The sequence below is a fragment of the Gymnoscopelus microlampas genome (genome assembly GCF_963454915.1).
Source record: "Gymnoscopelus microlampas genome assembly, chromosome: 14".
Lineage (NCBI taxonomy): Eukaryota > Metazoa > Chordata > Actinopteri > Myctophiformes > Myctophidae > Gymnoscopelus > Gymnoscopelus microlampas.
The window spans coordinates 11,927,947-11,950,388 of NC_139951.1; the positions used below are offsets into that span (position 1 = coordinate 11,927,947).

The 22,442-nt window shown below is 40.6% G+C and overlaps 2 protein-coding genes across 2 annotated transcripts in view; both read right to left on the minus strand.

The window, feature by feature from the left end:
- LOC311061009 (uncharacterized protein) overlaps positions 1-4,890 on the minus strand; it is a 42,752-nt gene extending 37,862 nt beyond the window's left edge. Inside the window, exons 1-2 of the mRNA XM_084079478.1 lie at positions 4,660-4,890; positions 2,589-2,687 (exon numbers count right to left, since the gene is read on the minus strand). Coding sequence (XP_083935604.1) covers positions 2,589-2,687; positions 4,660-4,752 — 192 coding nt within the window. The 5' untranslated portion in view covers positions 4,753-4,890. The remainder of the gene's footprint in view (positions 1-2,588; positions 2,688-4,659) is intronic.
- A 2,870-nt stretch (positions 4,891-7,760) lies between these two features.
- Positions 7,761-21,955, minus strand: LOC311061006 (uncharacterized protein). Its single transcript, XM_084079475.1, has 15 exons — positions 21,730-21,955; positions 18,336-20,187; positions 17,642-17,814; positions 15,470-15,678; positions 14,388-14,655; positions 14,119-14,208; positions 13,867-14,025; positions 13,635-13,781; positions 13,032-13,268; positions 12,248-12,397; positions 11,879-12,119; positions 11,072-11,359; positions 9,884-10,111; positions 9,664-9,795; positions 7,761-8,262 (listed from the first exon to the last, which is right to left on the minus strand). The coding sequence occupies exons 1-15, from the start codon at positions 21,823-21,825 to the stop codon at positions 7,913-7,915; spliced, it is 4,620 nt and encodes a 1,539-aa protein (XP_083935601.1). The 5' UTR covers positions 21,826-21,955; the 3' UTR covers positions 7,761-7,912.
- Positions 21,956-22,442: the final 487 nt, after the last annotated feature.

Here is a 22,442-nt window from a genome sequence, read left to right on the forward strand (position 1 = left end):
TTTAGCGGTGCCAACCGCTCTATACGTGGCTTTGTCTGTATGTCCGTCCGTCCGTCCGTCCGTATGAGCCTGACGGCAAAGAAGAAACACATACAAACACACACACGCACACGCACACACACACACACACACACACACACACACACACACACACACACGCACACACACAGACTTGGAGATTGCCTACGCCAACTCTCCCCTCATTGCCCACACGTGCCACTGGCTATCAAAGAGGGGTCCAGGGACCCCTCAGCTTATGTTCTGTCCGTCGTCCGTTTCAGCACGGGCTTTAAACAGCTATAACTCCAGTTCGCAGCATGCCAGCAAGTCCAAATTTGGTATGTGGACTTAGACCACCAATAGGGACGAGCATTGACTGCTGAAGCCCCGCCCTATTATAGCGCCACCAGGAGGCCACTGGCTTTAAACAGCTATAACTCCAGTTTGCAGCATGCCACCAAGTCCAAATTTGGTATGTGGACTTACACCACCAATAGAGACGAGCATTAATTGCTGAAGCCCCGCCCCGCCCTATTATAGCGCCACCAGGAGGCCCCGCCCCAAAGGCACCGCTTCCTTCACACAGGGTGTGATTTTTCTTTAAGTATTAAGTTATTAAATATGTCAGTCATTTCTTTGTATATTCAAGTCATTTGTCAGATCTGCCCTGTGCAACTTCAAAGCCTAAAGGGCAAACAGAAATCGAACTTGTCTTCATATGTTCCATGCCAAAAACTCAATGAAATCTTTAATCAATTATTTGTATGACAATTAATCGTCAACTAAATTGTCATGATGGTGACAACCCTACCTCTTTGCGTATGATTTCTTGGCACACTTTGCTGAAAGCGGCTGTAGCAGCTGGCAGTTCAAGCAGTCGTCTTATTGCAGGAACATATTGTCCAATTTTTAAATACCGAATCGCTTGGTTGACTTTCCCCACCTTCTTCTTGGGCGCTGGAGATGGACCATCTGATGTGGACACTGGACAGACAATGAATAGCGTTAAGGGGGGGGGGGTGGGGGGGAGGATTTTGTTATATATACTGTAACATTTTATTCAAATCCTTTAAAAGGTCATGTGTGTGGCTGGTAAATTCCAAATGCATAATGCATTTATTTTGGGCTTAATTCTTTGGTTTATATGCTGGCTCATGTGACTAATCTAGTGGACAATTAACTGTCTTAAGCCCTACATACTTGGTCGTACGTCAAATAGATCGCTCACAACAACACGTTGAGCTTGTCAATCTGATATTTTTGAAAATAATAATGACTCTAGTCCAGGGTTCATGTGGTTAAGAAGAATGACCAAAAAAGCACATACATTGTTACTGTAATCTGTTATTTCCTTGCAGAAAATAATTATATTAATAAAAATAGATAGAATTGTATATAAATATATACACATATATTATAATTAATATATAATAATAACCTGAGTTCGTGTTTGTAGAGCCATGATCCATCCTCATTATTTTGCGAGGCACTTGAGACAGAGGGTATTTTGTCATAGAAAAACCGGTCCAGGTGCGCTTCATTTTCTTTTTGGCGCATGGCTTTGTTTTGGAATGTACCCACTTTTGGCATGGATCTCTACATATGAACTCCTCCGGTGAAAGATGGGGCAACAGTACTTGCGCAGTCTTCAAATCAACCAGCTTAATTATTCTTATTCTCGGCAGGGATTTGTGTGCGTCGGGTATGAGTTCTTTTTTGCAGAGACTGCATCTAATAATCTTAGAACCGGACCCCTCCGCACTCTGTTCAGACGGACATGGCATGTCGTTGTTGTTGGCAGAATCTTTCACGTTCCAATTGGTAGGTAGCACAGTAGGCAGCCTGGGAGCGGCAACATATTGTAGGGAACCCTTTGTGTTTGATTTAAAAGTAGGTACCTTGGCAGACCCTTTCACTTTCGGTTTAGAAGTAGATGGTGCCTTGACTGAAGCTCCCATGTTCTGCTTTGGTTGTTTCTTGACAGAACCTGCCATTTTCAGCATAGAACCAGATGGTCCGATGACAGTAACTCTGTTCATGTTCGGTCTACAGGGTTTTATAACGTTGACAGAGCCTTCGTTCTGTTTAGACGCAGTTACAGAAATGATTCTTTTTGGAATGACAACGTTGCATATGGAACCCTCTGTGTTCTGTGTAGATGTAGGTGCAGGAGGCGGCGATGGAACCCCACCACCACCCATAGTACCCTTCGTCTTGTCTTGTTTAGATGGAGGTGGTGTACTGACGACAGAAGAGGAGCCACTCCCGGCCCATGTGCGCCTTTTGTTGAAGCCGTTGAACTTTGTCTTTGATTTGACCATCGTGACGCACTCTGTGCATAGAAAGTCTGATGCCGGAAGATGAGGGAACAGTATTTTCGCAGTCTTCGCGTCGATGAGCGTTGATATTCTCACTTTGCTCACGCACCCCTCTTTCTCGTTGTAGTTGAGCCCCGCTTTGCAGTTGCTGCAGCGTTCCAGGTCAGAACCAGAACCCAAGTCCATGTTCTGCTCAGAAGTCGATGCTGTGCTGGCGACACGACCCTCCTCCATGTTTTGTTCAGAAGTAGATGCTATGTTGACAGAAACCTCCATGTTTTGTTCAGAAGTAGATGCTATGTTGACAGAAACCTCCATGTTTTGTTCAGAAGTAGATGGCATGTTGTTGCCACAATCCTCCTCCATGTTCTGTTCAGATAAGAGAAGATAAGAGAAAACCTTTATTGACAAAAATGAATAAAATTCATTTTAAAAGTAATTGAAAAAACACGGCCCCCTCACGTATTATGAGGGCAAGATGAGTCACCAGAACCATGGACGGGTGTTTTTGATGAATCTAACATGTTAAAATGGAGTTTGAAGTTATAATGGGTTTGTATAGGAAGGGGGCGTGTCTGATAAAATGAATATCAAAAATCTAAATACTGAATCAAGCAACTTAAAAACTCTGGGGGCTCACAAAAGCTTGAGTGGACGATAGAATGAGCCAATATTTTTTTAAAGTGAAATATCCCTTTAAATTGTCCACTGTCAAATCATGTGAGAACCCCCCTGGGGGTCCCGAACCACAGGTTGAGAACCACAGTATGTGCACTGTTAGTGCACATTTTTCAAAAGACAGGTAGAAGGCTAGTTGGCATGGCCACAACATGAGACACATAATAAACATATTGGAAAGCTATGATTGTCCTCTGTAAGGAACATCAGGACTCAATAGTGACATGTTAACTAAGTGACTAAATGACTGTCTACAGGGGACAAAATGTTTTATTGCTGGGTCTCAAGAGGATATATAAAATAAGATTAGCCTTGATATACAAGACTGTCATATTATATGACAGTCTTGGATGATTTTCAAAATAGTGTTTGCACCTTTTCCCTTTTTGGTCCGTGCATCTACATAAACGTTCATATTTCAAATATAAAGTGCTTAACCTTTCTGTAGAATACAACTCTCGTAGACGTATTTATGATTCTGACGTTTTCAATCTACAAGAGTTGTAGGGTTCACCCCCCATAAACACAGGGACTTTCAGCACTATACCCCGTAGACACTCCAAACATGTACAAATGAAAATAAGGTGCTTACCCCCACGCCCCAAATGTTAACTCTCGCTACGGGGTAGTAGTTTAATGTAATAATCCATATATTTCAATAAAGAAGTGTTTTAATGCCGTCTGTGGCCGAACGCCATTTTTTCACCCTCGTTCACTACCTGTTTACATTGAGAGTAATTCCGGGTTTCACCAGTTGGGAGCGTCACTACCGCCCATTGGGAACTTCCGACAGAATCGGCCACAGACGGCATTAAAACACTTCTTTATTGAAAGATATGGATTATTACATTAAACTACTACCCCGTAGCGAGAGTTAACATTTGGGGCGTGGGGGTAAGCACTTTAATTTCAATTTGTACAAGTACATGATTGAAAACGTCAGAATCATAAATACGTCTACGAGAGTTGTATTCTACAGCTATGCTTAACCCATGGCCACGGATGCCAATTATTACAAGTATGTACGGGCCCTTAGAAGTACCCGAATCCTCTGTATTGTTAAATAAAAAGCTTTTTAATCCGATTGGTGGTAATTTTCTCCACACGCTTTCAACGGCGCGAGCCCTATCGGTTGGGAGGTGTATACTCCGATACATTGCAACTATGAGAAAATGTTCACCGATCGGATTAAATGCTTATTTAACAATACGGAACATACGGGTACTTCTGATGGCCCGTACATAATTGTAACATCCATGGCCATGGGGTAAGCTCTTTATATGTGAAATATGAACGTTTATGTAGATGTACGGACCAAAAAGGGAGAAAGTGCAAACACTATTTTGAATATCATGCCAAAAAAAGTAGCCTCGTTTGATGAGGGAGCAGTACAGACACCTGCCGCTGGGCGTTCTTCCGGGTTGAATGGGGGAAACATGGCACAGGCTGACTAAATACGCGTTTTAAACGGGGTTTTCAACTTCATCGGTTACATTTTACTTTCCGACGAAATTGCAAAATTCAGATGTATCGGACAACGTTTACTTTTTGAATACAATGTTGGGAAAAGGGGTTTTTCACTGCATTTGCCGGGACCCCAGACAGCGGGACCTCATCTCGGAGCTATAGTGGAGAGTGAGATTCCAGAAGGGTCTTGACAAACCTCCATGTTCTGATCAGAAGTCGATGCCATGTCGTTGGCAGAACCCTCCGTGTTCTCTTCAGCAGGTGGAATGTTGACACAATCCTCCTCCATGATCCGTGTATTAGTAGGCGATGATAATATTGGCACAGGCTGGAGAGTATATTATGTTTGCGGGCTTGCGGCTTAATTAGGAGAAAAAGACAATGTTTTTTTTTCAACAGGACGCGCAACCGCCAAGCAAATCCGTGAGCGCCGCCAACCAGTGTTGCCAGGTTTTGTGAGAGAAATAAGCAACCACAAGGTGTAGGTAAACAAGCCCAAAATAAGCAACTTTAGGCCACATGAGCACTTTAAACCTATGTGTCGGCTACAAGCTCACAACGCGTCGCATTGTAGATCTGCTCATTTCAAAATATATTTTTAAACATTCTAACACAAATGTTCCCTGGCACATAACATTTTCATGAACATATTTGAGAACCACTGGTTTAAATAATAATTAAAACATTTTGGAAGCAAGCCTAAATAAAGTACACGTTAGAAACAAGCTCCAAAAAAAGCAAACCGCAACTACCGATTTTTACAAGCAACCTAACAGAAAAATAAGCCCAAAGTCACTTATAATAAGCGGACATGGCAACCCTGCCACCAACTTTCTGGGGGTCCTGTTAGACCACGGGTCGCTTCCATGTGACGTCACGTAAAAACAACAACACAACTGACAGCCAAGGCAAAAAAGAGCCCAAACTTTGTTGAAATGCATTATAATGTCAAGGTCTTGTCAAATAAAAGGGTTTAGTAAAATAAAAGAAGACAAAGTAAGAATCTCCAGGTCAGAGACCTTTAAATTAATATTCTAAGTCTTATTTTATCCACAAGATGGCGCCATTACTACATAAAACGGAGCACTCATCTAACGGCACTACAACAGAGGTCTGAACTGTCGAGCATAATGAAATCCCTGATTTCATCACTTGTACAGTGTTTGTAGCTTTAACATGTTAGTCTATCAATCAATCAATCAAAGTTTATTTATATAGCACGTTTCATACATCAAGTGCAGTTCAATGTGCTTCACAGAAAAGGTTTAAAAATAAAGATTAAAAACCCGGAGGAAAAACAGCAAAATAAGGAAAAAAGAAAACGTTTAGAGAAGAAAAACAAGAAAATAATAAACAATAATAATAATAAAGCAAAGCAAAACATATACATATACATATATATTCACATATATATACACATATATATACGAATACATGCATAGAAGGCTGGATTAATGCAGACATCTAGGTAAAAGCAATACTAAACAGGTGTGTCTTAAGATTTATTTTAAAAATATCGACTGATTCGGTGAGCCGCAGGGCCTCAGGCAGGCTGTTCCAGAGGCTAGGACCATCTATGATCTGTCCAATAGAGAAACAATATATTACAATGACATGATTACAATTTAGGCATTTGTAAATGGCTAAATTGTAATCATGTTCAGGTAAGACAACTCACATCAAACTACATCCATATTGTAGGCTTTAAAGCCCTACAATTACCCTATGGTAATGGTACGTAAGTCAGTTTGTTCTAAAGTCATTCATTTTGGGGACATTTTTAAGCCCTTATAGGAGAGACAGAAAGAAAATAAATGTGGAGAGTAGGGTAATGATTCAGCAAATGGTCCAGCCTGCCAAGAATCAAACAGTAATTTTTCAGCACTTACGTCATGCTGTGACTTTGGGTTCGTTAATTGGATGGACTGCCCTATGTAATAGACTTGTGTTTTTTTATTTTTTGGAGATTTGTGTTTTATACTCTTATCTTTATTCTCACTGTTTTTTTATTATGACTACTAGGTCCACTAATGGGGTCCCTTTTTTTAATTTAGGCCTATAGATATTGAAGACCCGGTTGTATGACTTATACAGGCCATTTCCTCAGTTATTCAGAGTTTAACTTGTGATGCCATGACCATAAGAATGTTGTATTGTGATTGCAAACACTCCGTTTTCCATTGGGGTGGGTCTAATATGATGGTGATGGGGTTTGGGATTACTTGTGCAGCCAATAGGCTGAATGTTGACTTACACACTGTAGGTGTAGTCTTTAAAGGTTTGGTGGTTGTAGTGCCCTGTATGTCTGTCCTGATGAAGGTCTAACGACCAAAACATCGACCTAATAAAGAGCAACATTTTTGCAAATCCCTTTCTTTGATGTTATTACTGGAGAAAGTGGAGATCCCCTTTTGAACATGTGCACCTTTGTCCTTTGCACCTGTCACCAACCTTTGAGGTGTGCATCGGCCTTCTTCAAAACATTTCGGGGTCCTTCACATGAAAAGGTTTGAGAACCACTGGTTTTGCTGATCAGGACAGTGCACCCATGTGGCATGTGCTCTAATCGCTTGGCTATTGGGATACCACAATATACATTTTATTATATGGATCTCTATGAGTAAACAAGAGTAAAATTCTTTGGATTTGGTTCAACATTGTAGCACAATAACACAATAATTAAGAATAGCACCACGTAGTAAAGTGAGAAATAGCTAAATATGTACATTAATCCTCATGTTGAGCTGCTTGAAGATGCTGTGTGCATAGGTCCTACCTCTATACCTATGATTAAATTATTTTTAACAAAATAAGCAGGTGATAAGCAGCAGTTGTTCCCCCAGCGCTTTCAAGGCTACCAGCAGCCACCGATTACTGTGGAAATCACAGACAATTATGGATTTCACTTGGACCACAGTAACTTAGTTTCAAAGATGGCTACAGTGGTGGTTAACCATTAGGCTAAATATTAAGGCTAAAAGCATCAGTATAAGTGGCGAGCATTAAAGAAGGCAGCAGAAATGGTCACACATTCAACCTCATTCATTAAATGTATGTTACAGGGAGCATGCATTTGCTTGCCAAAAGGCATATGGCAATATGCGCATTCTACTTTGAGATAACGTGTGTGTGCAAGTGTAATGCTTGACTTTCCAAAAGGGTGGTGGTCGAGGAAAGGCCATGGGGGACAAAAAAGGTGTAAAGGTGGTGAATGGACAGAGGGGCTGACCTAGCCAGCCATAGAGTGCTAGTGGGGATATAACACGGTATGAGTCAAATACACTCCATCACTTACTTTTTGTTGTCTTTTAATATGAAGCAAATTGAGCTTACATTGTACGAAATTGTGCTATACAAATACATTTGACTTTACATAAGAATGAATACACTCCCAACACTAAATGCGAGGTGAACAGTGGTACTTATTTTCATTTGTATTGGACGATCTCTCATGATTGTAGGTCCATGTCCTGCGCCAGATTCCTCATCGTCTTCCCCATCTTCTTGGGGGTTTTGATTTTCTGCTGGTAAGTGAACTTCTCAAAGCCCTCGTGTGCTCTCCCAGGAATGTACCTGAAGAGATGGTCCTTCTTATACTCAGCCACAAACTTAGCGATGTCAGCTCGTCTTCTTGTCTTGTAGACGTGTGATGATGCCAGGGATGTTGTGAGGCCGCTGCCGTTCCCTGCTCCTAGCGTGATGAGAAGCCGATTCGCCTTCCTTCCAATTGCTCCTGCCATCATTCCACAGAGCTCCATCCTTTCATTGCTGTAGTGGTCGCTCACATGCCCCAAGGACTCTACAAAATACAGAAGTACAGCTCAGCTGTGGTGAAAAAGTACTCGGAATGTTTTACAATAAGTAAAAGAATTAATACAACATTGTAAAAAATACTCTGTTACAATTAAAAGTCTGTTCACTTGAGTAAAAGTACAAAAGTATCGGCATGAAAATGTAATTAAAGTACCAAAGGTAAAAGTACTCAACATACAAAATGTCCCATTTCACGTGAGCTTGTAGATTGGCTGAAAGTGGTTAATGTATGTTTTGTAATAATAATCAAAACCTACAAAGTATCTAGTAGCTGAAGTTTTCAAATAATTGTAGTGGAGTAAAAAGTACAATATTTGCCCCTGAGATGTAGTGGAGTAGAAGTAAAAGTATTGACATTTGGTTACTTTACACCACTGTGGCTCAGTATGTCATATCAGGGTCTGAACCTCGAGGGACCATTTAGGTTGTATTAATGGGGCCTCTGTGAAAATGAATTCCATTTTTATTTCACCAACCATTGCCATGCTTCCATATGATTGACTATTGTGATCATATGTTGCCCTTTCTCCACTATTTACTCTTAATTCCAGACAGTTATGGAATTCTGGAATAGATGTTTTTTAACAATAAAAACCTCATGAAATGGGAGAGCTTCAGACCATAGCTGTGTCTGAAATCATTCCCTACTGCCTATATATAGACTTTACATAGTTACGCCATTTTGAAGTAGCGTCGGAATGTATAGTATCATTATTACACCCAACATAGTGGACTCATTTTATCCCTCAATGCACCGTGAAAGGTAGGGAACAGACGATGCTCACTAACTAAGCTCTACCAATCCCACAATGCATTGCGCAGGTTCGGCTGGAAGGAAAAACAACAACCATGGCGGTGCCTGTCACAGAAGAACGAGAGCGAGGGAGAGAGAACCTGTTGCACAAAAATAATATATAGACTAATTACATATTAACATATAATGATATAATATATGTAATGATAATAACTATAAATCACAACAGTGCATAGCAGAAGGTTCTTTTTTTTTAAATATATTTTTGGGGTTTGGGATTTTTTGCCTTTAGTGACACACAGCAAAGGTCGTCGGGATTGGGAGTCGAATCTGCGACCGGCTGTCAGGCGGCATTATCAGTCCAGGTGCCCAGACAGCTACACCAACCGTCCGGGCCAGAATGTTCTTTCAATACATTCATTGACCCGACCTGAGTCGTGTCCGATATGTTTTTTATTTGTTCACTATATTGTCCATTCTTCTCCATAGGCAGTAGCGTATGTGACTGAATTCGCACACAACCAACAAGGGTTTGTGTCATAATGCAAAGCCTTGACATGTCAAATTTGTCACTCAACAAATTACATACCGTAACTGTGAAATGATTTGGCAAATATAAGTTCAGTAACATACCTTTGAATTCGATATTCATGAATTCATTGACTAAATCCAAGCTGATGTTGCATCCAGGTTTTCCTTCAAGGTTTGCCACACGGTTCCACTTCAGGTCTTGTCTAATCTCCTCTGGGTAGAATCCTTCGATCCCTATTCAAACAAGATGCAGTTGATTAATGACATTGGTATAACAGTGACAGAATGTCCATAGCAACACATTACATTTTCTAAGTCCTACCGGTGAGCAATCGATGGCAGGTGGTAAAATCCTTGAGGTGTTTTCTAGCCCAGAACAGAACCATGTCCATTTTCCAGAAGTCTGTCATGGCTTCTCCATCACCTTCTTTGATAGCATCTCGTCTTGCCATGTTATAAAGCCCCTCCCACACAAGAGCCTTCGTGTAGTTGAGCACATGGTCGTCTGCATCCGACGCAATGAAGCACATCTCTGAACAGTACCATGTAGCTGTAATGGGGCAAGAAACAGTATCAAGCAACGGTTTTGGACATAGCGCGACGATTAGGCCTGTAATCGTCGCTAGGATTTCTATAGTCAAATCTGATTGGCCAAATGTTGCCTATAGTCGACAAACAGTCAACTAATGCAACACCAACATTTTTTTTGTCATGATTCGACTGAGATTGGCAGTCGAATCAGTCTGATTCGACTGCCAATCTCTCAGCCAAATCATGCAAAAAACATGTTATGCAATAGAGTAACATTCCATTTGGGCTGTAGGGTTGCTTAATTTCTGATTTAATATATACTTGCTTGGTTTCTCTCAATAAATCATGATATATATCCTATTTTTGGCAAACTATTAGTTAATTAATATAACAAATTAGGCCAATCTCAGTCGAATAATGAAGAAAAAGCTAAAAAGATTGGCAGTCGACTCAAGACTCCCCTCGACTGATTAGTCGAACATTCGAATAATCAAGGTCACGCCTAGTGACGATATATTTGTTACATTTAACTAATTAGCAGTTTTGTAGTGAAGTCATCTCAAGTCTCCAGAACTCAAGTCCAAGTCCAAGTCCCTTATCACCAGTCTAAACTCTTGTTTACGGGTAACTTATGCTGTATAGAGTGAAAATAATAAATATATCATGGCACTCTTAATTCACACATGTCCCCTCTACTGGTGATCATTATCAGATCATTTACTTCAGGTAATTCTAGTTTTAGTCTATTTTTTGTACACAATAGCTTAATCTTTACATGCATATCTGTTATTATTTTTAATTCATAAAAGTCAAAGTTCAAAGCTCAAGTCCCAGTCATAAAACCTCCAGGTCTGTACATGGTCTAGTCATACATGGTCTAGTCAACATCAAGTTACAAGTCACAGATTATTCTAGTCTAGGATTCTAGGCGGTCAACAACACTACAGGACATTGGAAAGGACATAGAGTTATTTCTTACACTCTTCAGAGTCAGCATTGTCTTGTTCTGACAGACTCAGACAGTCCTTGTGGTACCACTCATGTCTTCTGCACTGGTCCATGAGTGCACACTGTACCATCTGTCCCCCTCGTTGCTCTTTACAGTAACAGTATACGTAGGTGCCATCTCCTTGACAAGCTGGGCTGCAGAACCAATCCTGAGTGACGGTCGGATCGGTTGTTGGGTCTATCGGCGCACAACCTTCATGGAACCACACACCTCCACAAAGGTTGCTGCAGCACTGCACTAATGTTTCACCTGGTCTTTCTAAAATGAAGTAGACAGAGATTTAATTATGATATACAATCACTCAACTATCTGACATCTAAGGCAAGACATGTTTATTTGTATAGCACTTTACATTCACAAAGGCAGTTCAAGGTACTACATAAGGCATAAAATGGCATTCAATGAGGAAAAGAAATTAAAAGCATGATATACAGGAGAAAAACTAAATAATAAAAATGATTTAGCTGCAGCGGCGGTAATGGACCCGATTCCAAAGAATGACAAAAAGTGTTTTTTTTATCCTGGAGGCATGATTGTTTATATGTCCAGAATCAGATGTACATTGCGGACCAAGTGTCACCTCTGTAGGACAAATCGATCACAGCGCTGCTCTTATTTACGTTTATGTGCTGTGAAGTGGCCAAAATCCAGACTGGAACTTAGCAAAGTAATTTACTAAGCTGTTCACTTATGAAGGGTGTGTTTAATATACTGTAGGTCGGTAGCATCTAGATTAGACTTTTAATAATAACTTAAAGCCTGCTCTTATTTGCCTACCTTCTCCACAGAAACAGACTTCTTTCCTCTGTACTTCAGAAAGACATGCAGTGGCAGCAGCAGTATTTATGTCTTCTTGAGGTGGTGGCATCCACACCAAGTCCACCAGTCTGTGTGAGAGTCCACTAAGCCACTCCATTTGGGCCTGAGCGTCTGTGGGGAAGTCTGAAGGCTGCCCATCAACAGCGTCAAGGTTGCACTCGGTAGCAGCGTATAAAGTGATGTAAGCGGAAGTCACAAACTTTGTAGGAAAAGAAAAACATTCGTTTTTGGTTTAGGTGATGTGTATTGCAGAACATTCATGGAAACATTATGTAAGTAAGTATGAGGAAAGTTAAAGCAATGCAATGCACATTTTCTGAATATTACCGTGAGTAAATCCACTCCCCAGACACGTTGGATTGTTTCCTTGACCCTTCCTTCAATACTCAGGCCTCTCGTTACAAACACTGATTTGAGCTGGGACAGAGATCCTCGAGCCTCCAGGCTCTTCTCACTGAACAGCATTTGCATAATGTCCTGTGGTTCAAGAGATGATTTTAAATATAAGTTGCCAAAACTAGACAACTTTTCTTTTGTGTATCCACAATGAATCTCGAATGAATGAATCTGACAAACATCACCCTCCCAGACCGACTTCCCACCCAGGAACATGGACATTTTTGTATTTGTATAGATGTCACAGTGTGATTGGAAAACCAGTCAGATTGAAAAAGGTGCACTCGTTTTCAGCGATAAAGGCGCGCGGTCTGAAGGTGACTTGTGCCACGAGAAGCACCGCCGAGCAAGCTTAGCCGAGCGAGTCGCCGTGCCGTGCGTTGCGAAGTCACCTTCAGTCGACTCAGCGCCATCCGAGTTATGTCCAGACAGGGACAGAATCGTAAATCATCGCCCCCCCTAATCTTGGTACCTCAGAGACGTCATTTCTTTTTTGACGGGGAGCCCCGCCCCGCCGCAGGGGGGGCGGGGCACATATACACTCGGCCAAGCAGGATGCACCGTGGTGGATTCGAACCCCTAGACTCCATGGTTGATGGTGCACAGGTAATTTAACCCTTAACCACCTGAGCGCCCTCAATATTAGATAAGTTATGTGATAGTTCATTAATTCTTCATTCATACATTTATACAACTCGAACCCTTAAATTATCACCTGGTAACAAAGGGATTCTTTGCGATATTCTGGTGGCGCGTCCACAAGCCCTTCAAATCTCTGTTCGGCTGTTGATTCACTGGGCTTCTCCGTCGTGTCAATGTTTAGGCCGTCTGAACAGCACAATACTTTGTGGGGTTTCTCCGACAATGTTGGAACGTATTCAATAAGGCCGTCCATTATCTCAGTATCTCCTTCTGTTGCACTCAAGTCCACAGGGACTGCACCAAGATTGACCTGTAAAAAACAAACAAAACAAAAAACGTCTCATTAGAGAAAGGTAAAGGCATAGTTCTTCTTTGGGGAATTTCATTATCTTTAGTCTCGCTAGTCTAAAGAGGGCCCAGTCTGTCTGTCAGCTGGTGGGTGGCATCACTCCATCCCTATGTTCCCCAGGTTCTATGTTCCTTGCTTACGTTAAGGTTAGTGAGTGTAAGTGGGTTGTAAGCGGGGAAAATAGAACCCAGGAAACATAGATATGCTCCCAGTCCAACAATTTGATCCCACACAACATACAGCATCTAATGAAATACAGGCTGGATTTCCATGGGATTTGCCGTGTTAGTAATGTGAGTGATTGTACATTTGTATGTGCCGACTTACAACATTGCTCTTCTCCTTCATCTGCTTGGAGTATAAATGGGGAATGTGCCATACAACCTTGCTTCTCAATCCTTCCAGGGCTGTGAGGTTGTCAACAATTATGCGCATCACAATTGTCTTCATGCGCTGCCGCAGTGCCTCATATGTCTAACATAAAAAAGAGAGAAAATGAATGTATTTTGTTGACAGCAGGCTGGTGGTCATGTGTATGTTTTCTATGAAGGATGTGTACCTGTTTGGATGGGAGGATGCTGCTTGGTGACACCTCAACTGCCTTTTGCGGAGGCCCTTGTAGAACGCTGAAAGGTATGCGGTTTCTATGGGCAAAGCGAAATGCCCAAGTTGTGGGCTTGTTTCCTCCTAGACGTTCATGCTTGGCTTGGGATGTTATCTGTTATGGGAAGACATGAGGTTTTATTGCTAGGGAAGAATTCATTCAACAAAATGGTAATAAACCAATATGACGTAAAAGTTAAAGTAATACCTTGACTCGGTCCCAATTGAGAGAGTAGGCTGGAACTTGATTGGCAAGTTTTTTGCATGCAATTTTCCTCTTTGATAACTTTAGTTCTGTCTAAAAATAATGGAGATGAATGGACACGTGTTTAATGAAAACAATTATTCAATTTTAATCAAACCATCAAGCTATATATACACATGCATGAGAGAAAAAGTTAAGTTTTATATGGCAACAACTTGCGTACACATTTTTATAAGGTTTTATGGTTATATTGCCCCCCTATATACACTCACCTCAACCTGTCCTTTCCACAGCTTAACCTCTTTATCGTGGTCATCTTGGAGTCTGACTATGTGGTTCATTGAAGACATTCTGGACTGGGAGACGCCAAGGCTATTCATGATCTTGAAAATCTTTTGAGGACAACCTTCCCTCCACATCTCAACACCAATAAGAGACTGGACAAATGTTTGTCTACTGCTGCCGGTGAATAGAGCGATAGACATGGCCATTGTAATCCTCTTATCCACCAGCTGTTGAGCTTCCTCTTCAGTCATGGCCCTATACTCCAACATTAAAATACATATTTAGCTTCATGTTCTTTTATAAAGTACTAACTGCTGATTATTAGAAAGACATCAATCTCAAATGTTTGCGCCATGTTATTTTACAGTATATTGATTATTAGAATTTTCTTTTACAGTGGAAGTGAAATACAATTGGACTCTTGCTTTTTAACATAATAAAATTCAAATGTACAGCAAAATTGTGAAATAAATCTCCCCCACTAGTGATCAAGATGGTATCTGTCGGATTTTTCAAATTCCATTCCCGTTGGCTACCAATTGGTTTTGCAAAAAATGCCACACATCATATCCTTCGCTCCAGTTAATATTTATGACTAGAATGTGAAGAAAACAAATAGTTGTTTGTTACTAAAGGCTGGCAGTAGCAGTTGTTAGGTTACGAGTAGGTATGTGTTCAGAGTGCAGTTATAGGGAGATACAGTAGTTACTCAGCCAATCACAATGCAAGGTTAAACTGACTGTGGTATAATAACTAGAATTATTCTATACTAGTTTTTTGGGGGACTTTATTAACTGTTTCCATGTTCATAAGTTGAAGTTGTTCACTGCAAGGCCAGGTCAGCAGGGTTATGAGTCATGGCTTTGCCTTGTGGCATAAGTATTCTGCTTTACAAGTATAAAGTTAACATTTTAATCTGAAAAAGACTGCAAGGTCGAAACGTTGTTTAGTCTGTAATATAATAAGTTATAATACGTTTGGAATAAAGTTGGAGCATCTTCAAATTGATTTGTGAGCCCTTCCTTCTTGTAAAATATACAAATCGCATGTCATTAAGAGTGTTACATACCTCAGTGGTTCATCTTTAACATTGTGAACTCCATGAAATTGTCCTGTGATTTTCTTTGCCTGTGGGAACATCCCTTGTAGGCACTTAAGAGTAAGAGGTGCCTTTTCCTCAGCCCATGCATTTGTCTTCTTCCAACAAAATGAGGCCAGATTTTCGGGTGTGAGTTGCTTCCTGAAAGGTCCCTCCATATCTCTGTTCATCTTAATACGCTGTAAACAATATTTAAAAACAATCATCAATACATTCATACAGCTTTCTTTTAGGAAATGACATAATTTCAATGTAAAGATGAATATTTTGGGGGGCAGTATCTACAGGGACAGGGATTTTTCACAACGAACAGGGATGAAAACAATGAAAGAGCGAACAACAAATCCACAAGCTAACAACGTATCATCGTGCAACTTGGTTGTAGCTTGTAGATCTATTGTTTTTGTCACATGACATCCCGTATACATTAGGCCGCAATCAAGCAGCTCGTGCAGCGCAGCACCACATTTTAACATTTTAATGAATTATTATTATTAATTATAATTATTATTTCATGTATGTAGACATGTTCTGGGACATGTTTTTTTATGAACCAAATCAATAGCCAAAAACAATGTACATCCAAACATTTTCCAAAACATTTGATTCATTCCAAACCTTTTCCAGGCTTGGAAAGGTTTTTCTTATTTCAAAATATAGGAATTTTATGACCGTGGAACCCTGTATCTAAGAATTTATACCCCATGTCTAGGGATGAGAGGGCATATAAGATGTGATCTTTTATCAAGGTAAAAAAAAAATTGCATGGGCTGATAAAAGATTTTAAAGGCTCCCTTCAAAGTGTTACAGTTCGACTCTGTCTGTGCCATAATGACAGTTGGACTTTATTCTTATTTAAAGAACAGACCCACACAATGTTGCTGTTTTTTTTTTAAATATATATATATACATTTTATTTTATATATTATATATATTTCTTTATATATTATATTTATTTCTCTATCATTTATGCAGGGGCACCTTAAAATTCATGATTATGTAGTGACATGGCCATGATGTAACAACAAAGGTGGGCAAGAAAACAATAATTTCTCCATAGACTAGAAATTGATCATTTAAAATATGCTCCTCATTGACTTACATTGTAAGGTGAAGAGGCTCAGGAGGAGCTCTTTTAGCCCGTAAACAAACTCAAACAAAGCTGATTATGACAGTACAGAACATCACCAAACGCAGTACTATTTGTTTTTTGAATATAAATGTTAACTTCCTATTGATTTTGTTATTTCTATTAGGAAGAAAACCCGGACTGGATCCGCGGATCTAGATCCAGATTTTCAAATAGTAAAATCAACAGGAAGTTGGAATTTTTATTACAAAAAACAAACAGTACTGGGTTTGGTGATGTTCTAAACTGTCAGAATCAGCTTTCTTTACATTTGTTTATAGACTCAAAAGAGCCCACCTCAGAGTGGTCTTGCCATACAATGTAGGTCAATGGGGAGCATATTTCCCACCTTTGTTGTTACATCATGGCAAGGTAACTACACAACTCAAACCTCTACCAAAGTGGTCTTGCCCTTTAAGGTCCAACTAAAAGGATGGATCATGGACAATCAAATATCTGAACATTTTTAAATAGCCTTAAATAGTAGGCTTTTTTTTAGTTTTCTTGAGTGTCTTGTATTTTAGGTCAAAACTAGGTCAAACTTTCTGTTTGTACCCTTTTAGTAATGTTTATATGTGCTCTTTTTTTGTAATGTTGCTTGTTTTCTGTATGGGGACTACAGATGGAAATTAGCATTCTTGCTAAATCTGGTGTATTTACACAGCATTTTGTGTGTGGTGTTCGTTAATATGAGCTGTCCCGTCCAAATAAACGTATAAATAAATAAAGAACTTCTCAAAGAATCTATACCAGCTCAGAGCACGCTGTGAGCTTGTAGATGGGCTGTTTCCACTATTTATGTTTTTTGTAAGTATAAAGTTATTAAATAAAATATGTCATCTCTTTGAATATTCAAGTCATTTGTCATATCTGCCCTGTGTCACTTCAAAGCCTAAAGGGCAAACAGAAATCTAATTTGTCTTCAATGCCAAAAACTCAATTAAATCATTAATCACAATTATTTGCATGACATTTAATCATCAACTAAAATGTCATGATCATGACAACCCTACCTCTTTGCGTATGATTTCTTGGCACACTTTGTTGAAAGCGGCTGTAGCACCTGGCAGTTCAAGCAGTCGTCTGAATGCAGAAACATATAATCCGCGTTTTAAATGGGTAATCGCTTGGTTGACTTTCCCCACCTTCTTCTTGGGCGCTGGAGATGGACCATCTGATGTGGACACTGGACAGACAACATGAATGGCGTTAAGGGAGGGGAAAATCTCGTCTTATATAATGGAAAATTGTATTCAAATCCTTTAAAAGTCATTTGTATGGCTGGTAAATTCCTAATGCATTTATTTTGGGCTGAAATCTTTGGTTTATATCCTGGCTCATGAGACTACCGGTAATCTAGTGGACAATTAAAAAACTTCACCTCTTAACTGTCTTAAGCCCTAGTACATACTTGGTCGTACGTCAAATAGATTGACACTCATACAACACGCTGTGAGCTTGTCAATCTGCTATTTTTGAAAATAAGAATACTAAAATAATAAGGACTTCAGTCAAGGGTTTATGTTTTTAAGTAGACTGACCAAAAAGGCACATACATTGTTACTGTAATCCGTTATTTCCTTGCAGAAAATGATCATATTAATAAAAATAGTTAATTAATATATTTATATATAAATAAATTATATATATATATATATATATATATATATATATATTTCTTTCCTCTTTATTATTAATAATAATAACCTGATTTCGTGTTTGTAGAGTCATGATCCATCCTCATTTTTTTGCAAGGCAGAGGGTATTTTTTCATAGAAAAACCGGTCCAGGTGCGCTTATTTTTCATTGGCTTTGTTTTTGAATGTACCCACTTCTGGCATGGATTTGTACATATAAACTCCTCCGGTGAAAGATGGGGCAACAGTACTCGCGCAGTCTTCAAATCAACCAGCTTAGATATTTGTATTCTTGCCAGGGATTTGTGTGCGTCGTATTTGAGTTCTTTTTTGCAGAGACTGCATCTAATGATCTTAGAACCGGACCCCTTCGCACTCTGTTCGGACGCAGATGGCCCCTCCGCGCTCTGTTCGGACGTAGATAGCCCCTCCGCGCTCTGTTCGGACTTAGATGACATGTCGTTGTTGCCAGAATCTTTCACATTCCAATTGGTGGGAAGCACGGTAGGCACGGTCCAGGTGCGCTTATATTTGTATTTACCGCATGGCTTTGTTTTCGAATATACCCACTTTTGGCACGGATCTCTACATATAAACTCCTCCGGTGAAAGATGGGGCAACAGTACTTGCGCAGTCTGCAAATCAACCAGCTTAGATATTCTTATTCTCGCCAGGGATTTGTGTGCGTCGTATTTGAGTTCTTTTTTGCAGAGACTGCATCTAATGATCTTAGAACCAGACCCCTTCGCACTCTGTTCGGACGTAGATGGCCCCTCCGCACTCTGTTCGGACGTAGATGGCCCCTCCACACTCTGTTCAGACGTAGATGGCCCCTCCGCACTCTCTTCGGACGTAGATGGCCCCTCCGCACTCTGTTCAGACTTAGATGACATGTCGTTGTTGCCAGAATCTTTCACGTTCCAATCGGTAGGTAGCAGAGTAGGCACGGTACAGGTGCGCCTATTTTTGTTTTTAGTGCATGGCATTGTTTTTGAATGTACCCACTTTTGGCACGGATCTCTACATATAAACTCCTCCGGTGAAAGATGGGGCAACAGTACTTGCGCAGTCCGCAAATCAACCAGCTTAGATATTCTTATTCTCGCCAGGGATTTGTGTGCGTCGTATTTGAGTTCTTTTTTGCAGAGACTGCATCTAATAATCTTGGAACCGGACCCCTCCGCACTCTGATTGGATGTAGATGGCATGCCGTTGTTGTTGGCAGAAGCTTTCACGTTCCAATTGGTCGGTAGCTGGGACCTGGGAACGACTATGTATGTCGTTGTATGTGGTACCTTGATAGTCCCTTTCACGTTCAGTTTAGAAGTAGATGTTGCCTTGACAGAACTTCCCTTTTCCTCCTTTGATATTTTCTTGAGAGAACCTGCCAATTTCAACATAGAAACAGAATATGGTCCGACGACAGTATCTCTGTTCATGTTTGGTCTTTTTGGACTCTTTGAACCCTCCGTGCTCTGCTTAGATGTAGGTGCAGGAGGCAGCGATGGAACCCCACCACCACCCACAGTACCCTTTGCCTCGTCTCGTTTAGATGGAGGTGGTGTACTGTCGACAGAAGAAGAGCCCCTACCGGCCCATGTGCCGTCCTTGACGCACTCTGTGCATAAAAGGTCAGACGGCTTAAGATGAGGGAACAGTATTTTCGCAGTATGCGCGTCGACGAGTGCTGATACTCTCACTTTGCCCTCTTTCTCGTTGTAGTTGAGCCCCGCTTTGCAGTTGATGCAGCGTTCCAGGTCAGAAACGGAACCCAAGTCCATGTTCTGCTCAGAAGTAGATGCTGTGCTGTCGACACAATCCTCCTCCATGTTTTGTTCAGAAGTAGATGCTATGTTGACAGAAACCTCCACCTTTTGTTCAGAAGTAGATGGCATGTTGTTGCCACAATCCTCCTCCATGTCCTGTTCAGATAAGAATAAGATAAGAGAAGACCTTTATTGATCCCGCTGGGGAAATTCAGGCGCCAAAGACGGTACAGCAGTTAAAATAAAATATACACATACCACGATACCAGTGGTGTGTTCTACTGTGTTATGCAGATTATTTGGGGAAAAGCGTATACAGTCTAATAACCATTTCATCCATTGAAAACGCACTAGCGTATCGGCATGTCGTGCAGGGAATAATTATCTTATTTTAGTAGTGTATACTTTGTTGATGACTTTTGATGCAGTAAATGGTATATTTCTTGTTTAAAAAAAATGTTGTGTTAAAAAGGTCTTAAAAAGCCCTTAAATTGTCACTTTACTGTCAACTGTCAAATCATGTGGGGACCCCCCTGAGGGTCCCGACCCACAGGTTGAGAACCACTGTGTTACAACATGTGCACTGTAGTGCACATTTTTCAAAAGACGGTAAAAGGTGGCATGGCCATGTCCACAACATGATACATTCTTGGAAAGCTATGGTTGTCCTCTGTAAAATGTTTTATTGCTGGCTCAAGAGGATATATAAATAAGATTAGCCTTGATATACATAACTGTCATATTATATGACAGTCCTGGATGATTTTCAAAATAGTATTTGCATTTTCTCCCGTTTTCGTCCGTGCATCTACAAAAACGTTCATATTTCAAATATAAAGTGCTTAACCCATGGTCACGGATGTAACAATGATGTACGGGCCCTCAGAAGTACCCGTATCTTCTGTATTGTTCAATAAAAAGCATTTTAATCCGATTGGTGGCCATTTTCTACGTACGCTTATAACTGCGTGACTATCGGTTGGGAGGTGTATTGCACTCTGAATAACTGTGAGAAAATGTTCGCCGATCAGATTAATGCTCATTTTTACAATACGGAGGAAGACACGGGTACTTCTGAGGGCCCGTACGTACATAATTGTAACATCCGTGGCCATGGGGTCGAATCTGAACGTTTATGTAGATGTACATAGCCCCGTATGGAACCTCAACTCTCCACGATAGCTCCGAGATGAGGTCCCGCTATCTCGGGACCCGACAGAGGTAGAGTCCGTCCAAATGCAGTGAAGATCACCCTTTTCGCAACATCGTATCCAAAAAGTAAAGGTATTCCGAGACACCTACAGATGTTTGCAATTTCACTGGAGAGCCAAATTTAACCAAACGGTTTGGAAAAAAACGTTTAAATCGCTTATTTAGTCAGCCTGTGCCATATTTTCCCATTGAAGTCGAATCGGGAGCAGTACTGGCACCTGCCGTAGGGGGTTGTTCCGGGTTGAACGGGGAAAACATGGCACAGGCTGAGTAAAAAGTGTTTAAAACGGGTGTTTCAACCCCGTTGGTTAAATTTTACTTTCCGGTAAAATTGCAAACATCTTTAGATGTCTCGGACAACCTTTACTTTTTGGATACGATGCTGCAAAAAATGTATTTTTCACTGCGTTTGCTGGGACCCCAGACAGAAGGACCTCATCTCGGAGCTTTCGTGGAGAGTGAGATTCCAGAGGGGTCTTGACAAACCTCCATGTTCTGATCAGAAGTCGACGCCATGTCGTTGGCAGAACCCTCCGTGTTCTCTTCAGCAGGTGGAATGTTGACACAATCCTCCTCCTCCATGTTCTGTGTATTAGTAGGCGACGATGATAATATTGGCACAGGCTGCACAGTATATTATGTTTGCAGCTTAATTAGGAGAAAACGTTTTAGTTTTTTTTTTCCAACAAGACGTTCAACCGCCAAGCAAAGCTGATAATAACCGCCAACCAGTGTTGCCATGTTTTGTGAAACAGAAATAAGCAACAAGGTCGAGGTAAAGAAGCCTAAAAGAAGGAACTTAGGCCACATGAGCACTTTAAACCTATACGTACAAGCTCACAACGCTATCCGCTATTTTCAAAAGCTCTTGCAATAAAATGTGGAATATATTTTAAACATTCTAACAACACACAAAACATTTTCATGAAAATATTTGAGAACCAACTAATAATTAAAACATTCGGAAGCAAGGCAAGCCTAAATAAGGAAGTACACGTCAGAAACAAGGGCAACAAAAACACAACGCGCAACTACCAATTTTTACAAGCAACTTAACAGAAAGAATAGCCCAACGTCGCTTATAATAAGCGGACATGGCAACCCTGCCACCAACTTTCTGGTGGTCCTGTTAGACCACGCGTCGCTTCCTTATGACGTCACGTAAATGAGTTGCCGTCGGGCAAAAAATCTCGTGTCTC